We start from the raw sequence: 18,568 nt of genomic DNA, 5'->3' as shown, positions 1-18,568 counted from the left end.
TTCCAGAAAGGCTTTATGACTTTTCTGGGACTTGCTGTCTGGACTAAATGGCTTTCCCTAAGCATTGTCTACCATGGGACATTTATTGCCTGACCCTAACATGTTAGTCTTTTAAAGTCCATCTTCTACCAAATAAACTATAGTCCACTCTCTTTGTTTGCAAGCAGGTTCATGTAAAATCTGGCCCAAATGTCATGTGTGAAATCTTTAAATGTGTCTGACCAATGGGTATTAGTTACTTTTCTGCTGATTAATTCAGAAATTATTTAAGCTCCATTATTTGCCCGCATTACTACATAAAACAAACTACATCATTTGGTTAGGATGCAGAAGGCCGCAGATTCAAATCCCAGCCCATCCGGTGTGGCCCCGCCCAGCCACCAAAGGCCACCTTGGTGTCGGTCTCGAGCCCGGATTAAAATTGAAAAAAATATTTAAACAATGGGAGGGTTGTGGCATAAAGGGCATCTAGCATAAAAAAACGCCAACTCAACGTGCAGAATATGCTCTGCTGTGGCGAAAGCCGTTGATCTCGACTACACAACTCTCAAAAACTGGAATGGTCCTCTGTCAACTTGTACAGCAACATGCAGCAAATAATGTGCTAAGGTCCATGCATGAAGATTTCCTCCAAAAAGTGAGAGATGAAGCACTACAAAACCAGTTTAAAAAAAAAAAAAAAGAAAAGAAAAGGAAAAAAAAAAAAAACAGCTTTCTGGAACAAGCGTGAGACCAATACAGCTCCTAGAACTTTTAAATTAAACTAAAAACACCAACTTTTAAGTATTCCTTATATTTCTTTGTCAACGGGCTTTGGAATTAATGATTGTGTTTCTTTATGGTTTTGTAGAATTGCAGAGAGTAAAATCTTGTTTCTTTGCTGTGGCACCATTCAGTTATCTAAATATCCATGTCTAAAATATACCCAACATCATGTGAATGGATGTGAGAACAGCTCAAGTGTAACATTATGAGAAAATAAAAGAAACTCACTTGGATATGAATAAATGCTGTGATCATTTGTCCCAAAACAATAAATAAAACTTGCATATTTTTACATCATACTTACAGCTAAATTTCTACAGTGCATTTTGACGCCCATCAATAAAAGCAAATCATCACTTTTGTTTGTTGCTAAGCATTAAAACCAGCATTTTTCTGATTCTGAACATCATAACTGGCACTTTTTACGTTTTTACAATTTCTGATGAAATTATTGGCCTTCAGGTGTTTCGTGTAAATGCTCCCACGAGTACAATCAGTAACAGAAACAGCAGGTCAGTGATCCAGTTGGTCAGTAAAAAAGACGGGCAGATCAGCGAGTACACAACCCGCCTTCCGCCTTGTATCAGTCAGTGCAAGTAATGAGTGCATCAGTCAGTCCCTCCAGGAATTCACACTGTTGTGATAATTCCACAAATAATCAAATAATCCCGTGAATTCTGTGCAACCATGCAATTTAAAGCATTATAAAAACATTGCAACAATGATCACTTTTTTCTTTTTCTTTTTTTTAAGAAAGCTGTGGTGTTTTAGGCACCAACAATCAATGAATATCAGCCAAAACCTGAAGGGACTGATCAGTAGTGTGTTGAAAACGGGATCAAGTCCTACCACATTGAATCACATCAACTGGCCTGGGCCTAAAGTGGTTCTCAAACCTCTTTAGAAATACCTCAAAAGTAGAAGGTAATCTGCGTATAAGATGTTTTCTACATTCTTTAATTGACCTTGCAGCTCTCTTTAGGCTGAGAACACTTTCTGGCAATTGAGGTGTACTTTTAACCACAGAACCACCATGTTACACCACAGCCCTTTTAGTGGAGCTGCTGATGTTCGACACAGGAATTTAACAACTGGATTCAAAGCAAATAATTGCTGTAAGCTATTTTATATCCTAGGAACTGCACCAAGTCTTGTGTTTTTTTCTTTTAATGTCTCCCGTTTTCCAGATTTTTGGAAAATGCTTCTTCGGCAGCCAGTAACAGAGCAGTGCTGCAATGTCCTGATTACTGCAACAGCACCATCGATGCCATGAGCAGTAAGTCTGCTTGAATCTGAGCAAACGGCACAGCTTGAATAATTGTTTCTGTCAGCTGGTGGTTTAATGTAGTGCCTCAAGTTTGATATGGGTCAACATACACTGCCGCCATTACCACTGAGCTGAAGCCCTCCGCTTCATTTGGCCCAACTTATTCTTAAAATAAGTCTTTCTAACATCTGAGTGAGTCTTACGTCAGCTGATACAGCTGCTTGTTATGTGCTTGGCATTTAAAAACTTCAAAGTTCTAATAAGCCTGCTCACCTGTAGCTATTGCTTCTTTATATCCAGCACAACAGTGTCAGTAAAAGTCTCTAATGGACACGGAGATAGTAATGTTATAGGTGGTGGGTTAGCACCAAAAAACTCTGACGCTCCATCTGAGTTTGTGACAGCAGAGAATTGAGGGTGATCCGTCCGCTTGGACAGTGTTCATCTCAGTCACCTCTCTTTTTTGTGCTTCAGATGTTAGTTTGAGGCTCTGTGAAACTGGCTGATGATGCAGAGCTTGATTATGTCAGACGCTTGGGGTCACAACGGCTTGTCAATCACTGCAACTCCTAAAAAGGAGTGGGAAAGAAAAAAACAGACATTAGGAAAAAAAAAACAGCTACATGAACAGGTGAAACCTGAAGACTCTGCTGTCTGCTGAGACATACCGGCGTAGCTGCGTCCATTGCTCATGTTGGTGGGAATGAGGCTCCACTTGTCTGTGGCTGGGTTGTAAAATTCTACAGATGAGAGGTTACAGGATCCATCGTCTCCCCCAATAACGTACAGCAGCCCGTTAATCGCACAAACACCTTAGGGAGAAACACACAGGTTTAACAACTCTGAGCTCCAAGCACTTCTTTGCCCATTCATCTATTTTAGTCAACATGTTTTTAGCTGTCCTGATGCTGATAATTCAATCACTAGAAATGTTGGCGACTTAATAAGAATCTCAGATTTATTTTTTAAAAAGGAGGCTATTAAAATTTCCAAGGCACTTTAACACGATTGTCACCGGCGATTGTAGTTTCTTTATAATCTCGTAATTAAACCACTCTTTGCTTGCTTCAGTATAAACAGTTGCTGAACATCCCAAATATTTGCAAAAAATAATGCACGTGGCACGTCTGTGTTGTCTGACCTGCGTTGCGTCTGCACATGTTCATGTCACAAACCAGTCTCCAGGTGTTGGTTTGTGGGTCGTAAACTTCCACACTCTTTCTCACCAGAGGTCCATCATGTCCTCCTGCAGCATACAGCTGACCTCCCAACACACCAACACCTGTAGAAAGAAAAAAAAAATGCAGCAACATTCTCATTATGCAAGAGGAATTTCTTGCATGGCTGTTTCTTGTAGATACAGTTGCAGTCCTCTGGGTGGTGCCAACAAGCCATACAAAACGAAAAAGTTCCCTCCGTTAAATTACAATATCTATTTTAAACCATGAATTGTTCAGCCTTTCTACAGTGTAACTTCACAGTAACTTTCTTCATATAATTTTCTTTGTTGAAAAATGCTCCAAAACATATCTTAATGTGAAAGGGTGAGCAGGGTGTATCCAAGTGGACTGATTTCAGGTCTTACACCACTAGAATGATTCCTAAATGGTGCATATTGTAGTTTTAACTTAAATATAGTAGCAATGACAGTGAAAGGTTGCTTCATACACAGCATTATTACCAGGCTGACATACATTTATCAGACCCTTACCTTCATCTTATGGAGAACCACAGCGGCGTATTGTATAAAGAGTAGGGTAGAGTTTTAGTTTGTACCTGCTCCACTGCGTCGTGTGCTCATGTCAGCCACATAACACCACTGATCGGTGACGGGGTCGTATTCTTCTACTGAACTGAGACACTGCCTGGATGCTCCATCGTAGCCTCCTACTGCGTACAACTTACCTGGAGACACAGACGCATGTCAAAAGTCAGTTCCGCTTGAAATTCATTTTATCACTGAAGTAGCTCATGGTTTAATGCAGGTCACATGCCCTTACCCTCGACAACCCCTACACCCACGCTGCTGCGTCGAGTGTTCATAGAGGCCACATAAATCCACTCATTGGTTTTACAATTGTAAGCTTCCACCGTTGACAAACCTGAAGGACAAAGACAAAAAGAAAATAACAGAAAGGCAAACAGTGAATAACACAAATAGGTTAGAATACGATTGTGTTTGAGAAGAAAAGAGTCGCCTCGTCTCGTGTCTGAGTTATATTCTATACGCCCTCAGGCAGTAATAATCAGATAATTATGCTAAACCACAAGGGAAACAAGTTTTGCAGGAAAATTAAAGCAGCATTTTGTTTTCTGTCAACTTTTACTTTACCCGTCCCAAATTAACTGCTCTCAAAACTTTCACTTCAATTTTTTCCAGACGTGTCTTTAATTTGTACATTTTAATCAACTGTCCCCCTCTTCTACCATTTATTATCCCGCAACCATAACGTTTTTTTTTATTTTCCCCTCTATGGCTGGAAAACAACACAAACAACAACAACAACAAAAAAAACCCTCCTTGACCTTTGTTGGAAATTATGTGGTGTGTTGCAACTGTTATAATTAAAGAACAACTAAACAAAAAGAAAATTTTACCCTACAAACTGGTCACAAATTGAGATACACACACAGAGAGACTAAACACTGCTTTGGGCTCAACTCCTTCACCAGATCATGCAATAAAAGCGTTTAAATTAAAGTTCTTTGTTTCAAAATCTTAGTTTAATTATCATAGTTTCAAAAAGGTCCACACAATACTCTGAATTTTAGCTGTTTAACGTGTGGGAGTAAAGGTTTCTGTGTTTACCTATGCTTCCATTAAATCCTCCCACTGCATACAGTAAATCCCTCAGTACAGCAGCTCCAAGTGTACTGCGTCTCTCCTGCATGCTCGTGACTGCACTCCAGTGGTCTCTCACTCCATCATAAACATCCACCGTTCGCTCTCGCAGCGAGCTGTTGAACCCTCCTACTGCATACACTTGGCCTGCCATGGAAACCACTCCTAGGAAAGCAAAGAGCGTAAAACTGATTATGAAAAAAAAAAAAGAAAAAAAAAAGAAAAAGAGATTTAACTTAGAAAAATGTATTGCAGTGGCTTCAACCTGCACAAATATTTGAAAATTCATTTGTATTTTTTGGAACATTATGGCCATAGTAATGGTTTGGTGTGTACACTTATGAAAATTTCAAAAAGATAACCAAAACTTTTTCTGACGGCTTCAGCTCTTCTCTTATTTTTGCTTAAACTTTTGTATTTCCGTACGGTCAAATTGACCATTTACATGAAAACAGCAATATTTTCTAACAGGTAATGTAAGCATGTGAGACGGCGTTAAATCAACAGTTTGGAAGGAGATCAAATCATACCCTAAAATGGCTGAGTAGGGTCCTACAGTGGTGTAATGTACAGACTTCATGAACTGACCTGCACGACAGCGTCTTGAAGGAAGGTCAGCTACTTGGTACCAGCGATCTTCCTGGAAGTCGTAGCACTCCACACTTCGGATCGCCTTGGGAGCCTGCCCACCCACCACAATCATCACCTGTACTGGGTCAGGTTTACTCTGATTACTTAAATACAGCTGATAACCACTGCTTTGTAGTCACATGTATTGTGTATAGTGCTCTGCAAGTTTTACTGCTGATAGCAAGTGTGATGGTGTTTATGTACCTTTGGGATACTGATAGGAGTTCGTGGTCGTGTCCTGTCGGTCTTGATGAGGTGACGCTGGTCAGCCGGCAGCAGGTGATACTTCATTGCTTCTATGAGAAAATCTTTACAGGTGCCGTTGTTCTTTATTAAAGCCTCCTCCTCCACTATCTAAAAACAGGGGCACATGTACAGTTGCATTTAAAATTATTAAATTCCCATTGGAAATTAGGCATATTGGCAAAATGCACCATAACTTGTGAGGTTCCCATGCCCTGTGGTCTGCATGGGTCTTTGATTTGGCCCTGTAATGTTTACTACCGCACTGCACACATTTCAGCTGTTCCGTGCAATTGTTATGTTCCTGAAGTGCTATTTTATGTTATGTGTTCTATACAATAGATGCAGTTCCACTATTTTAACAGTTTTTACCTGTCCTGTACAGTCTGCTATGTTGTTCTGCTGCCATTTTAGATGCCCTGTGCGATTTGTCTGTTATGTTGCTACAAAGAAACCTCATACTGCCTATTTGTTATGCTGCCATGTTATTTTCAAAGTTATTTATTATACTGTTAGTATAACGTTAAGGAGCCTAAGACAAATTACCATAAGGGGACAAATAAAGTATATCTTATCCCTTATCGTACTGTAAGAGATAAAGCACACTGATGGGGTGACAAAGTGTCTTAAAGCCTGCACTTACTACAATCATGGCTAGATTAGTGGGTATGGACACAGGGGTATAGGCACACATATAGATAGATATATAGAGATCTGTCTCTCTATACACACACACACACACACACACACACACACAACACAGACATGTATATCCATACAAACACCAGGCAATGCTAATAACAGAGCAAGAAGAAAGAAAGAAAGAAAAAAAAAAAAAAAAAAAAAAAAAAAAAAGAGAACAGACACTTTTTTTTTTACCTGCACCAGGTAATCTTTAGACAGAAGCGGAAGTCTGACATGCTCCATCAGCTTTGGCATGTACTCCAGACGAGCCGGCTTATCATGCTTGATCCAAGCGATCATAGCCTCAAAAACCTAAGTGATGAAGAGCAAAATCAAGACAAAGCAAGGGACAGAATGTGACATGGTTAATTAAAAGACTCAAATGCTAAGTGGTTTGTTTTACATTTCTCATTCCAAGGTTATTCCTCTGCTATGTTTATCTACAATTACAGTGGTTTACCACATTTTTTTTGTAAGCTAATTTTTGCACCAAAACACAGAAGAAAGAATGTGTTTAACACTTTAGGTCAATCGCTGTATAAGATGGGTGGGACTGATGATTTAGTAAAGTTGGGGAGAAGGTGCTCAACAATTTGCTGAGCCCTTCACTTATACCCCTGCAGACATCCTACAAACACACAGCACGACTGACAAAGTCAACAATATAACTCACTCATTGTGTGAAAGCATTCTTAAAACTCCAAATAATTCACGGTAAAATACCAGCAGGATGTCATTAAACAGAAGGTTGCAAACCTTTCTTTAGCCTGTTTCAAAGATAAACTCCTGAGAATGTCAGGAGGATCAGGTCCTGACATTGTCTGTAGTTTCCCTTTCAGACATGTAACCGGGAGATAGTCCGTGCGAGATGCGTTCTCGCTTGTAAAGAAATAGTAAGTGTAACTGGGCAAGGGGTGGTGCTTCACTTAAGGAGGAGAGGACTTGAGGCAAAAACAAACCTGGGGAAGTGACAGTGTTTTGCTTTGTAAACTGCTCGTATACCACAGAATCTTGTGCTGTTCCTTGTATTTGTTTGACGATTTCCAGCTCTGCCCTTACTGACAGAAGCTCACGAATTTTGTCGTCTTTCCAGTTCGACATTGTTGTTGTGTTCTATGAATGAATGAATGAGTTCTTCACCTTTGCCTGGTTTCGCGGCAGTCGCAGGAAATGGATATCATAAACACGCCCACTCACTCGTGGTGAATCCTCCGGAGTATTACCTCCTCTATTCATAAATGAGTTTGGGGGAGATTATCTGGACTTTGCACTAGGTAGCTGGCTGGGTAAAGTCCGGGTAAAGTCAGGGGCAAAGCGTTTGCGTTCATATACCCACCCCAGAGAAAGTCTAGAAAGTGTCTGAATTCCAGTGCATGTCTGAAAGAGGCTTTTTACACTTTTATTCTATTCTATACTGGTTTGGGTGAGGACGCCACACCCCGTCAGTAATTTACTGCTTCAAATTCACAGATTGTGCCCCTCCTGCTCTGCTAACAATGACAGTTAGGGAAATGGAAAAAATTTCTCAATGGCTACCCAAATGTTCTCCTCTTCCGTGATACGCACGTCTTTATTGTCTACTTTTTTCTTTAGTTTTAAGTCACTGTACCTTAAATGTGTGTTTAGTTTTCACAAAAGCTATATAAACAAAAATGAAGACTATGAATACTGCAGCATTTTAATCACGAGAAAGGGGAGGTGGATGGCTTATGAAAAAATAAAAAATAAACATAGCACAAAAGTGTAGCAAGAGGATAGACTGAAATTAATTGTAGCTACATTTTTAGACAATTTGCAATTTGCAGATCTTAACTAATGTATCTCCCAGGTTCCCAGGTGAAAAGGTGATTCCCTCGATAAGATAAATGTCTTCAATGCCTTTTTGTAAGGAATTACTTTAACACTCACAAATATTAAAAATAAAAACAATAAAGCCTGATCTATCCTATTGATTTTAAAATGAATGCAAAAAGATCTGGGGTTCTCAAAATATGTACTTGTATTGATTCCCTCACCATTAAACTAGCAGATAATATATCAGAACTTGACTGTGTCTCCAGGATTACACAGTTTACAATCTTTGACTGAAGCAGTGGTCAGCTTGACTGCCTCAGACACTTCCTGTTGACAGGCTAACAACACATAGACAGCTCTGGAATAAGTCAGTTTTCAAAGTCAGCCAATCAGACATAGTGACAGTATGTACAGCTGACTTCAAAACAGAGGTCTTTCTCACTTTGTTTTTTGTTCCTTGAAAAATCTTCATTGTAATTTTGACATATCTTTCCTTCCACAAGCAAATAGACAAAGAACTTCTCTGAAAATGTTTGTATATGGAGCTGTCTGACCTTCTCCTCTGAGGAGACTGTGAGCTTGTCACTGGAGATGAGGTTGCACACTTGCTGCAGAGAAAGGCCAAGAAACTCCTCTGCCTGCACCACCTCACAAAAATGCTGCTCTGAGAAAAACAAACAAGTAGGGTCACAAACAAGACAGGCTAAATATTTTACCTAATTATTTTGGTAACATATAAAACAAATGCTCAACATTGGTCACAAAGCATATTTTAGTATGTTCCTGTGGTAAAGATGCCCCATATTCAATATCTAACACTAAGAAAATACAATGTCCAAACTCTGTAGGCACAAAGTAATTTTCCAGAGATCTTGGCAATTTTCAGTACTGGCAAAACCAATTACAGTATTACATAACAAAACCCACCTACCACACACACACGAATGACTTGAATGAATAATTGTGATGACGAGCTTACCAGCATATGTGTGGGCCTGGCTGAGAAGCTGTGTGCATGTGTGCAGGTCAGCAAACGCCCTTATGCCCAGGCAGTTGGTGGGGTGAAGCTGAGACTGCAAGAACTCGCAACAAACCTGACGAACATCCATCAGCTGGAGAAGGCTGGCTGCTGGCAGAAGAACCTGTAAAGATGATACAGAGTCAATTTTAAACTGACGAGATTGACGGATGGAAGAACCTAATGGAAGGAACGGACTTCTTTAATAAATCTATATTCTAAACACTAGGGACCATTTAGTTACCGAAAATATTTGCTGTTGATGTATAAAATTGCTTATGCAAACAACTTGCTTGCTTGTTCAGAATTAAGACATTTTTATTGCAAGAAAGCTTGCTAACAAACCAACTACACATTATGTCTCTGTGCAAGAAAACCTGTTAGTTTGCAACAAAAACAAAGTCTGGATCATGTGCACTTTGGCCACCCAAATGCTGCAAATTGTTACGTACTTTGTTAACAACCACTAACAGCAGCAGTTTCCAGTCTGCAAGTGATATGGAAAGATGGACAGATGAGTCACAGTGACTGATATTAATGTTTGGCAGTAAAATAAACGTTAATAAACACAGGGAAATAATTTTATTTTGGCAGCTAGTGACGGCACACATATATAAACCTTACAGTATGATATGTCAAAAGGCATCAACCAAGACTGTAATCTTTTTTTCATATTAAATACTGAAATGAATTCCACTTGAAGTGCTGTGAGACAATAACTAAAAAAGTTATTGAAAGAAATTACATACTGGGCTCGAACCACTTCAAAACATGGGTGACCTACATTCTGTACTGTTCCTGACCACCTTTAAACACACAGACCACTGTAAGTTAGCTGATGATAGTAAACGGCTAATGCTCTGACTTCTATGTACTTTAGGCATGTGTTACTTTCTTAATGTGAAGCCCATGCATGCACAAAGACAGAGATGGGGTGAGAGGTCTGGCATTTCCATGTCATTGAGGTAACATAGCTTGTTGACTAGCACAGCAAACACATGTGCAGGTGCCTCCAAGGAAGCAGAGACCACTGATATCACCGTTGTAACTCCAAATAACTGCTGACACTGCCATTTACGTGACAGTAGAAGAAGCACTAATCTCAATTTTGGAGTTTAGACATATTCACATTATTTAGTTAAAATTACTTTGTAGAGACCTGCTGACTTTGTCATGAAATAGTAAATTTAATAATAATAATCATGATGATAACCACTTTCTGAAGGCAGGTGAATACTTTTTAAACATCATAATAGCATGTACTGCTGCTAACAAACAAAGCAACCTTTGATACATGCCTACACTCTGTCTCTCTGCTCACTCATTCATTCGCTGAGTGAGTACTGCAACTGTCTCCTCTGTTTTCCAGCTGCCCAAAGGCCTTATGTCCTCTAAAAGAGAGCATTAGGCCCACTGGATCTATACTTACTGCAGCTGTGACTGACAGACACAAACACATGCACACAAAGTACAGGAAAGAGGGCAGCACAACAGCACAGCACAGAAGTTTTAAAAAATGAATAGTAGAAGCAATCTTTTCCAAACATGAGCTTTAAATCACACGCACACATGCTCAAACACACACACAGATTTACAAGGGAGCCCATCAAGCAGGCACACTGCTAACAGTGGGAGGATTTCCTGCCTCTTTTTATGCACGTTTCCTGTGGTAATAATCAGAGGAAGTTTCCTGCCTGCAGCTTGATCCTTGTGCATTTATTCCACTCTGCAGCAGTGCCATGCAGCCTATAAAAGTTAATGCTACTGAGATGAACTAAGTCATAATCCTGAGTTTTCACAGCAAAGCACTGCTCCCAACCTTTACCAACTGTTACATCACCCGTAGTAAACATCTAATCCTGAGGCAGAGTTATATTGGCCATTCTGAAACTTAAAGGAAAAACACAAAAGGATTAAAAGGATTCGGGCTTGAGGAAACAACATCCCTTACAAGCAAACTTTGAATCACTGAATCGAACATAAACAAATTTACCCACCATCCTTCTGGTTCTTGATTTTTCCAACATCTTCCTCTTTATTCCCTAAACACTACCTTAACATGTTTTCACCAGTTACTGTCGTAAGTCTGTTTGCCTGGTGGTCTAAAATAAGATACTGAAAAAGTAAGAGTAAGCAGTTTCACAAACAATGTTTTCACATTTTTGTTACTGTTATCAAATAAAAAATGGGTTTCTGTTCAAAATTAACCATGTACTAAAAGAGGGTGGAAAGTGTTTTCTATAACCTGTATCTACCATGAACAAAACTTAATGAACTGTATCTAAAATGTATAAAAGAACCTATAGTTTTCTCAGAAACCAATTTAAACTGACAAAAATAATAGAGTAAGTATAAAATTAAAAATTAAAAAAATCGTTCAACATAATATTTTAAATAATACAAAAACACAAAACTGGCTAACAACTATTCTCCAATTAAAAATGGCTAAACATTTTATTTTAAATATAACCATCATCCAACAAATAACAAATCTGGCCATCACAAGTGAAGTCTGATTTTTTTTCATTTTATTATTATCAGTTTTAAGTTATTTCAGAAAAATGTGTGTGCGTTTCCTTTTTTGTTTTTTTAAAATGGAACGGTACTAACAATTTCGTCCATGCCCGTATGCATCTTGGAGAGGATGGGTGTTAATGTTTTTATACCAACTTGTTATGCTGTCCACACACAGAGGCTACGAGATAAGTTTCCTTCTCAACAAAAAGGAAGTTTATAAACTGGGTGACTAATACTTTGAGGCACAGCAGTTTTTTGATTACACTACTCAAGCCCAGATCTTTCTGCTGGTAGCAGCAGTGCTGCTTTGATTAAATTACATAAACATTAAAACAGAAAATGTTTCAAAATAAGTTTTGCTACTTGTATAAAATGCTATTCCCGAGGGAGCTACATGTTAACCTGTTCTGGGCTGTAAGGTCACTAGCACACAAAACACCTGTGGCATATATGACAGAGGTTTGCAGGTGGTAGTTGATAATGCTGGCAGTGCCATTACTGCTGCTAATACGTTATAAATGTTTGTAAGCAAATACAGGCTTAAAAACCAGGTAAAAGCCAACATGTTAGTAAAAACTGAAAATAAGTGTTTCCTTAAACACACACTCACCTGGACGTTGTCCTCTGTGACCTCTATCTCAGCGGTGTAAATGTAGTCAACCAGTTTTCTCAGGGTCTCACCATCAACTTCTCTAATCTCCACTACTTGGGCTTTGCTTTCACTCATATCACCTGCAAACAGAGTAACACACACAGCTAAAGACCTGCACACACAAAAACACACACCAGACATGATGCCAAGCAAGTGTGTTTGTACCTGTGAACATGGCACAGAAATATGGGCTACAGGAGGCCAGGATCACCCTGTGAGCTGGCACTTCAACGCTCCCTGCTATCAGCTGGACGTCACACAGCATCTTTTTACTGAAAAGCAGTAAGTAGGACAAGTGAAACCTTCTGTGAAATAATAAATACGGGAGCTTTTAAGCAAAGTACGAGTAGGACAGCTGCCGGCAAATGTCCCAACTAAAATGTTAATCCCTAAGGTTGTTGTTATATAGAATATATTGGCTTGGTTCAGTATTACAAGAGGGTAGGGCAAGATTCCCCTACCAATTATAATGTGACCTGCTCAATCACACCCTTTTCACTTTCTAATGGGAAACCAAATGGACAAAATGTTTAAGCTTTGTTAGAATGCAACAAATATATTATACATTAATCTACTGTTTATTATCTCGATTACATACAGTCTTACTCTAAAAATAGTAAAAAGAAATCCCATCCTAGATTCCCTGGGTCCAGGTAACAGTTTGCAATGACGTAAAAAAAGAGAAGCAAGAAGTATTTACTGAACAAGGTGGGTGGGTTTTAAGGTTTTTAGTCTTTTACAATAACAGAGTGCAGCATAGTGTAAAGTAACCTAGAACAAGCTCACTAGAAATTCAAGATAACAACACTGAGTTGTTCTTCAGGCAAAAGTAGTAAATTACTGCTGTACTAACATTTGTAGGTAAGCCAGGTAAATCCAGCGATGACTCTTATTACATTATTTATAATGCACAACACACACCAAAACTGTCTGGCAGTAGTGAATTTTTTAAACTTGTTTAATTTTTTCTGTTGGACCAAAGAAGACTGTCTGAAACACACCTCCTCAGGTCATTCATCAACTGGAAAGCTTTCCTCATGTGCATCTGGTTGAAGGTGAGCATTCCTCCATTCACCGTGTCCTCCTCTGAGTCTGTGGTGAACTTGGGATGCGGTGATGCTGGTGTGGCCACCAGACTGGTAAGAAATGAGAGGTAGTGTATGAATTACTGGGGCTAGATGGTGAACCATCATTTCAAACTTCAAATTAAAAATAAAAATGACACAGGAACAATTCACTAAAAGGTAATAAAGCCTCCCCAATTAACAGTCAACTGATTTTTTTGTCAGATCAAATATTGCACAGGACTACAACATCTGACTCATTAGACTGACTTGTGACAGAGGCTTTTGGCTCATGTTGAAGGCTGCAACTGGATTTTTTTTTTTTTTTTTTTTTTTTTAAATGTCTGATTATTTTCTTGAACCAATTCATAATTTAGGTCAAAAATGATCAGAAAACACCAAAACATGTCCATCACATTTTACCAGAAACTAAAACTGCAACTGTTGTCCAAAAATAAAAAAAATAAACCCCCCAAAAAACGAACATCACAAATAACTTAAATATAGAGTTTGAAAACAGTAGAAACTTTTGGGTGCTTAATTCGATTTTTTTTTTTTTTTTTTTTTTTTAAATATGCTTAGAAAGTATTCCCAGTGCTGAACTTTTTCCACATTTTATTATTTCAAAATGGATCAAATTTCATCATAGTTTTCCTCAAAGTTCTACAAACAATACCCAATAATGGCAACATGAAAGAAGTTTGTTTGAAATGTATAAAAAAAATACATTAATAAAATAATAATAATAAAATAAATCACATGTACATAAGTATTCATGGCCTTAGCCATGACACTCAGAATTGAGCTCAGGTGTGTCCTGTTTCGACTGATCATCCCTAAAGTGTTTCTTTAACTTGATTGGAGCACAAAACCAAGGCATGAAGTCCAAGGAATTGCAGACAGGATTGTATACTTGCGATGTGGAGCTTACCAGCCTATGTGTGGGCCTGGCTGTACCCTGTCCCAGAAACATTTTTGCAGCATTGCCCTCCATCATCCGTAAATAGAATAATTTTGGAACCACTCTTTCAAGAGGGGGCCGGACAGCCAAAATAAGTGATCGAGGACCTTAGTTAGGGAGAGTACTAAAGAACCTGATGGCCACTCTGAAAAGGCTCCAGTGTCTGTGGAATGGAGTAGAACCTTCCAGAAGAACAATCATCTCTGCAGCACTCTACCAATCAGCCCTGTATGGTAGAGTGGCCAGACAGAAACCACACAGCCCACCTGAAGGACTTTCAGACCATGAGTAACATAATTCTCTAGTCTGATGAAACAGAGATTGAACTCCTTGGCACGGCTCACCAACTGTACAATACCATCACTACAGTAAAGCAAGGTGGTGGCAGAATCATGCTGTGGGGGTGTTTTCAGTGGCAGGTTCTGGGAGACTATTCAATATCAAGGGAAACATATATGCAGCAATGTACCGAGACATCATTGATGAAAACCTGTTCCAGAGCGCTCTGGACCTCAGACTGGGGCGACGGGTCATCTTTCAACAGGAAAACGACCCTAAGCACGCAGCCAAGATAAGAAAGGAGTGGCTACGGGACAATGCTGTGAATGTCCTTAGAGTGGCACAGTCAGAGCCCAGACTTGAACACAACTGAACATGGCTGTGCACCAACACTCCCCATCCAACCTGATGGAGCTTGAAAGGCACTGCAAAGACGAATGGGAGAAACTGCCCAAATATAGGTGTGCCGAGCTTGTAGCATCATACTCAGAAAGACTTGAGGCTGTAATTAGTGCTAAAGGTGATTCAACAAAGTATTAAACAAAGGCGGTAAATACTGTTCTTATGTACGTGATTTCTTATGTACGTGATTTGTTTGTTTGTTTTTATGTTTATTATATATCATTGCTATGCTAACCTTAGTAAGCAGACCGAAAATTAAATAGCAAGAGTTTCAAGCATGTCCATTTGAAGAACCCTGTTGTGTTTAACTAGACTGTATGACTATATTGACCTGTGTCTATATGAGGTTCTAGAGAATAAGCCTTATGTCGTTCTGTTTTCTAGTCATGTATTGGAATGACTGAAAATTAAATATGAACTATCCTGATTTGATGAATAAACAAAATTACAGTTTTCAAAATTATAGATATGGATTTGGTTAATTTGATAAGCTGAAAACTAAATACAGGTAGTTTTTCCTCACAGTCTATTACTGAAATTTTACTAAAGTGATTCATTGTTTATCAAAAACAGATCAGCTGTCTTTTTAAATAAAACTTAACAAAGTAGTCAGACTGCATTGATATAGGTGTCTGACCACACAAAAGAACATGTCAAACCCTAACAACATGCATGTTCTGTTAAATATTAAACCTTTAAGCAAAGATGACCTGCACTGGGGTGAGAGCAGGTGGAAGGAGAAAAATATTAACTTAGGAGACATTTGCACAGTTTCGTTCGTCTGAAAACGCCTGGCGGTACCTACTGTGTATGCACAGCACTGTAACATTAAGTTATCTAGAGTGATTTAGTTGCTACCCTTTATTTTTGTTGTTTGTTTTTACAACTGAAGAAATAATAATGCACCACTTCACTAGTTGTACCCAGCAGCATAACTCAGTAAACTGATATTTTTTTAACAATGTAGCTGTGTCTCTCTGTTTCCATAAATCTTAAGACGTTTGACAGGAAACTGTGAGTTTGTTGTGCGTCAGGTTGTCCTGATGGCTAACTCTTAGCATTCCTAATCATTTCACTAACGTTACACTGCTAACATAAGCTTATGATGGCTGCCCTTCAATGCTACAAAATCACTGCCCTACTCGTAACGAGAATAATTTTTTCGAGCATTACAAGGCAGTTCACATCCTCCAAGTATCGACTTGATGCCAGCCACTAAATGCCAACATGTCGACTTAGACGTTTGTTAGCAACTTAACTGCATCCACTGCTCGACCAGCAATACTAGCTAGCTAACGAAGCTAACTACTCTACGAGGCTAGCTTGACTTCGTGTGCTAGTAAAGAGCTCCTTTTATTGTCTGTGGTGGCTTAATGGTCAGCGGATCATCGTAGGTAAAATGTAACAGATGTGAAAGCAGCATGAACCGCAACTTTACACAATAATCCCTATGACTGAGCCAACTCACCCTATCGACACACCGTCCATCCTACCGGAGTCAGAGACCACAGCAGGCATGAGCGCCGTGCTGCCACAGATCGTGTATTGCCAAGAGGAGCCACTCCACACGTTAAAGAAATGCACAAACACACCAGCTGGGCGTCCCGGTATGACTGGCAGGGGGCAAAAAAAAAAAAAAAAAAACACTTTATGTTGCACAAATTCTCTAAACATTTGACTGAATTACTCTAAATATCGAATTATCAAATAATTACCTTTATTGTTTTTTTTAGGGAACATAAGCCTATCTAAAGACACATCACTTTATTGTTGTAGCCTACTCAACTGAGCTACATAAAATTAGAAATATTAAATCATATGAATGACATTAGGTAAAGAAAGCAATTTACTAATAAACATAGGAATAATGTGTTCTTACAACTGATTGACAAGATATTAAATTCTTGGCTGCACATGTCAAGAATGGCATATCAACTCTGAAGTCGGTAAGAACATGTACAAATACTAGCAATACTTGCACCACAGTCTGTGAGACTCAGAAAATAATCTGAATTTAAAACTATAAAATCATTTTACCAGTAAAACCTTAATTAGTGTTGCAGTGGATGCGTTTGCATGTGTTTGAGTGATCTTGTATATAATTGTACAAGTCCTGTATTATTTACCCCAGCTTTTTCTTGGAAACTAAATATTGAACTAAATGAGATTTCCTGATAAAATGGAGCTGGACTGCTGAATATGAGGGTTACTGTGGCCAGATTAACAATTTGGGGGGCAAAATGTTGTTCTTCACATGGATTGATCTCCACATTGATTGATCTCCACTATGCTTACTATTTCTCCAAGCTTCCAGATCCATCTAGTGCTTGAGAAGTGATCTTAATAACTCATCAGTTGTTTATTTGATTGACAAATTAATTTGGCAACAGTTTTGATTACTAAATATATTCTTACCAAAGATGCCAAATATTCTCTGGCACCAGTTTTTAGGTGGTGAATATGTACTAGTTTCATCCTTTTGTGTTTGACTAAACTTTTATTTTTTTCCTTCTGCCAAACAACACACATACACACATCTGAATGTTAACAGGGCGTTCAGGGAATATTGATTATTTTCATATATTTCAATATTGATTTTCTGACTTTTACATAATGAACAATTGTTTATTTAAAATTCAGATTTTTGACAGTAAAATGCTGGTTTTTGTTTTGGTAAGGTCTTAAAACTGGATTTTTGACTCCCTCCGTAATGGAGGCTGCAAGGAGTTATATAGCATTTGGACCTCAAACTATTTTAACAATGATGAATAACTTTAGTTTTTAAAACATTGCTTTTTAAAAACACTATTGCTACATTGTATACCACACCGACCTCTTAGATTGTCTCTGTTCACAAAGCCAAAACATCGAGAAGTAGAATTCTACTTCTAGAACTATCAGAAAACTTTGTCATACAGAGCTTTACTTTCTATGATAAAACTGTTCTACCAAAAAAAAAAAAAAAAGATAAATAAAACAAAAAAAAAATAATCATGTTTTGCTTTGGATGTTTTCGTCCGTTAGTATCTACTGGTATCACTACACACAAATCCCTCTCTGATTCTCTGACCATAATTCAATTCCATGCTATTAACAAATTACTAGCTGGATGTGTCGTTCAAAAGGCTAAAGACCCGTTTATAAAGACTAAGTGAAATTTATTAAAATCAACGGAACACCGTGAAACTTAAAACGAAAATTTGAATGTAGAAAATATAAATCTAGGCCTGATACATTTCAGATAAGAGTTATGAAAACCTTCACCTTTCCGCCAGCAATCACGTGGACTAGTTATGTAATATTTCTTAATGGGAATCACACCTGAACTTGATTTACTTTTCCACAAAAATGAAGGCTGCCATACAAACTGATCTCCAAACATCGTGCTATTAGCTGATGCACACAACTACCATCTGCTGGTATAAAATGGCGGAAATGGTGGAAATGCAC

The 18,568-nt window shown here is 38.5% G+C and overlaps 1 protein-coding gene across 4 annotated transcripts; it reads right to left on the bottom strand.

The window, feature by feature from the left end:
- Positions 1-1,633: 1,633 nt before the first annotated feature.
- On the bottom strand, positions 1,634-16,744 carry klhl3 (kelch-like family member 3). 4 transcript variants are annotated; one of them, XM_067517624.1, is made up of 15 exons: positions 16,587-16,744; positions 13,414-13,548; positions 12,578-12,684; positions 12,371-12,492; positions 9,205-9,367; positions 8,780-8,889; positions 6,627-6,743; positions 5,709-5,858; positions 5,463-5,580; positions 4,842-5,039; positions 4,033-4,134; positions 3,809-3,937; positions 3,174-3,314; positions 2,701-2,844; positions 1,634-2,601 (listed from the first exon to the last, which is right to left on the bottom strand). In XM_067517624.1, exons 1-15 carry the CDS (start codon positions 16,634-16,636, stop codon positions 2,573-2,575), a joined length of 1,815 nt encoding a protein of 604 aa, XP_067373725.1. In that variant the 5' UTR covers positions 16,637-16,744; the 3' UTR covers positions 1,634-2,572. The 4 variants fall into 4 exon arrangements, with proteins under 4 accessions (XP_067373725.1, XP_067373728.1, XP_067373727.1 ...); XM_067517627.1 differs by lacking the exons at positions 12,371-12,492; positions 12,578-12,684; positions 13,414-13,548; positions 16,587-16,744 and adding exons at positions 9,696-9,730; positions 11,063-11,133; positions 11,241-12,350; XM_067517626.1 differs by lacking the exons at positions 12,371-12,492; positions 12,578-12,684; positions 13,414-13,548; positions 16,587-16,744 and adding exons at positions 9,696-9,730; positions 11,063-12,350.
- Positions 16,745-18,568: the final 1,824 nt, after the last annotated feature.

Source organism: Channa argus, chromosome 10, assembly GCF_033026475.1.
Source record: "Channa argus isolate prfri chromosome 10, Channa argus male v1.0, whole genome shotgun sequence".
Lineage (NCBI taxonomy): Eukaryota > Metazoa > Chordata > Actinopteri > Anabantiformes > Channidae > Channa > Channa argus.
The sequence above is the reverse complement of the archived record's forward strand: the minus strand, read 5'-3'. Positions and strand labels throughout refer to the sequence as shown.

Coding starts and splice junctions, on each gene's coding strand:
- klhl3 (XM_067517624.1), bottom strand. CDS start 16,636: ATGCCTGCTGTGGTCTCTGACTCCGGTAGGATGGACGGTGTGTCGATA. Junction 12,685..13,413: donor TTGATGAATGACCTGAGGAG/GTGTGTTTCAGA, acceptor ACTGCTTTTCAG/TAAAAAGATGCTGTGTGACG. Junction 5,859..6,626: donor CTAAAGATTACCTGGTGCAG/GTAAAAAAAAAA, acceptor CCCTGTTTTTAG/ATAGTGGAGGAGGAGGCTTT.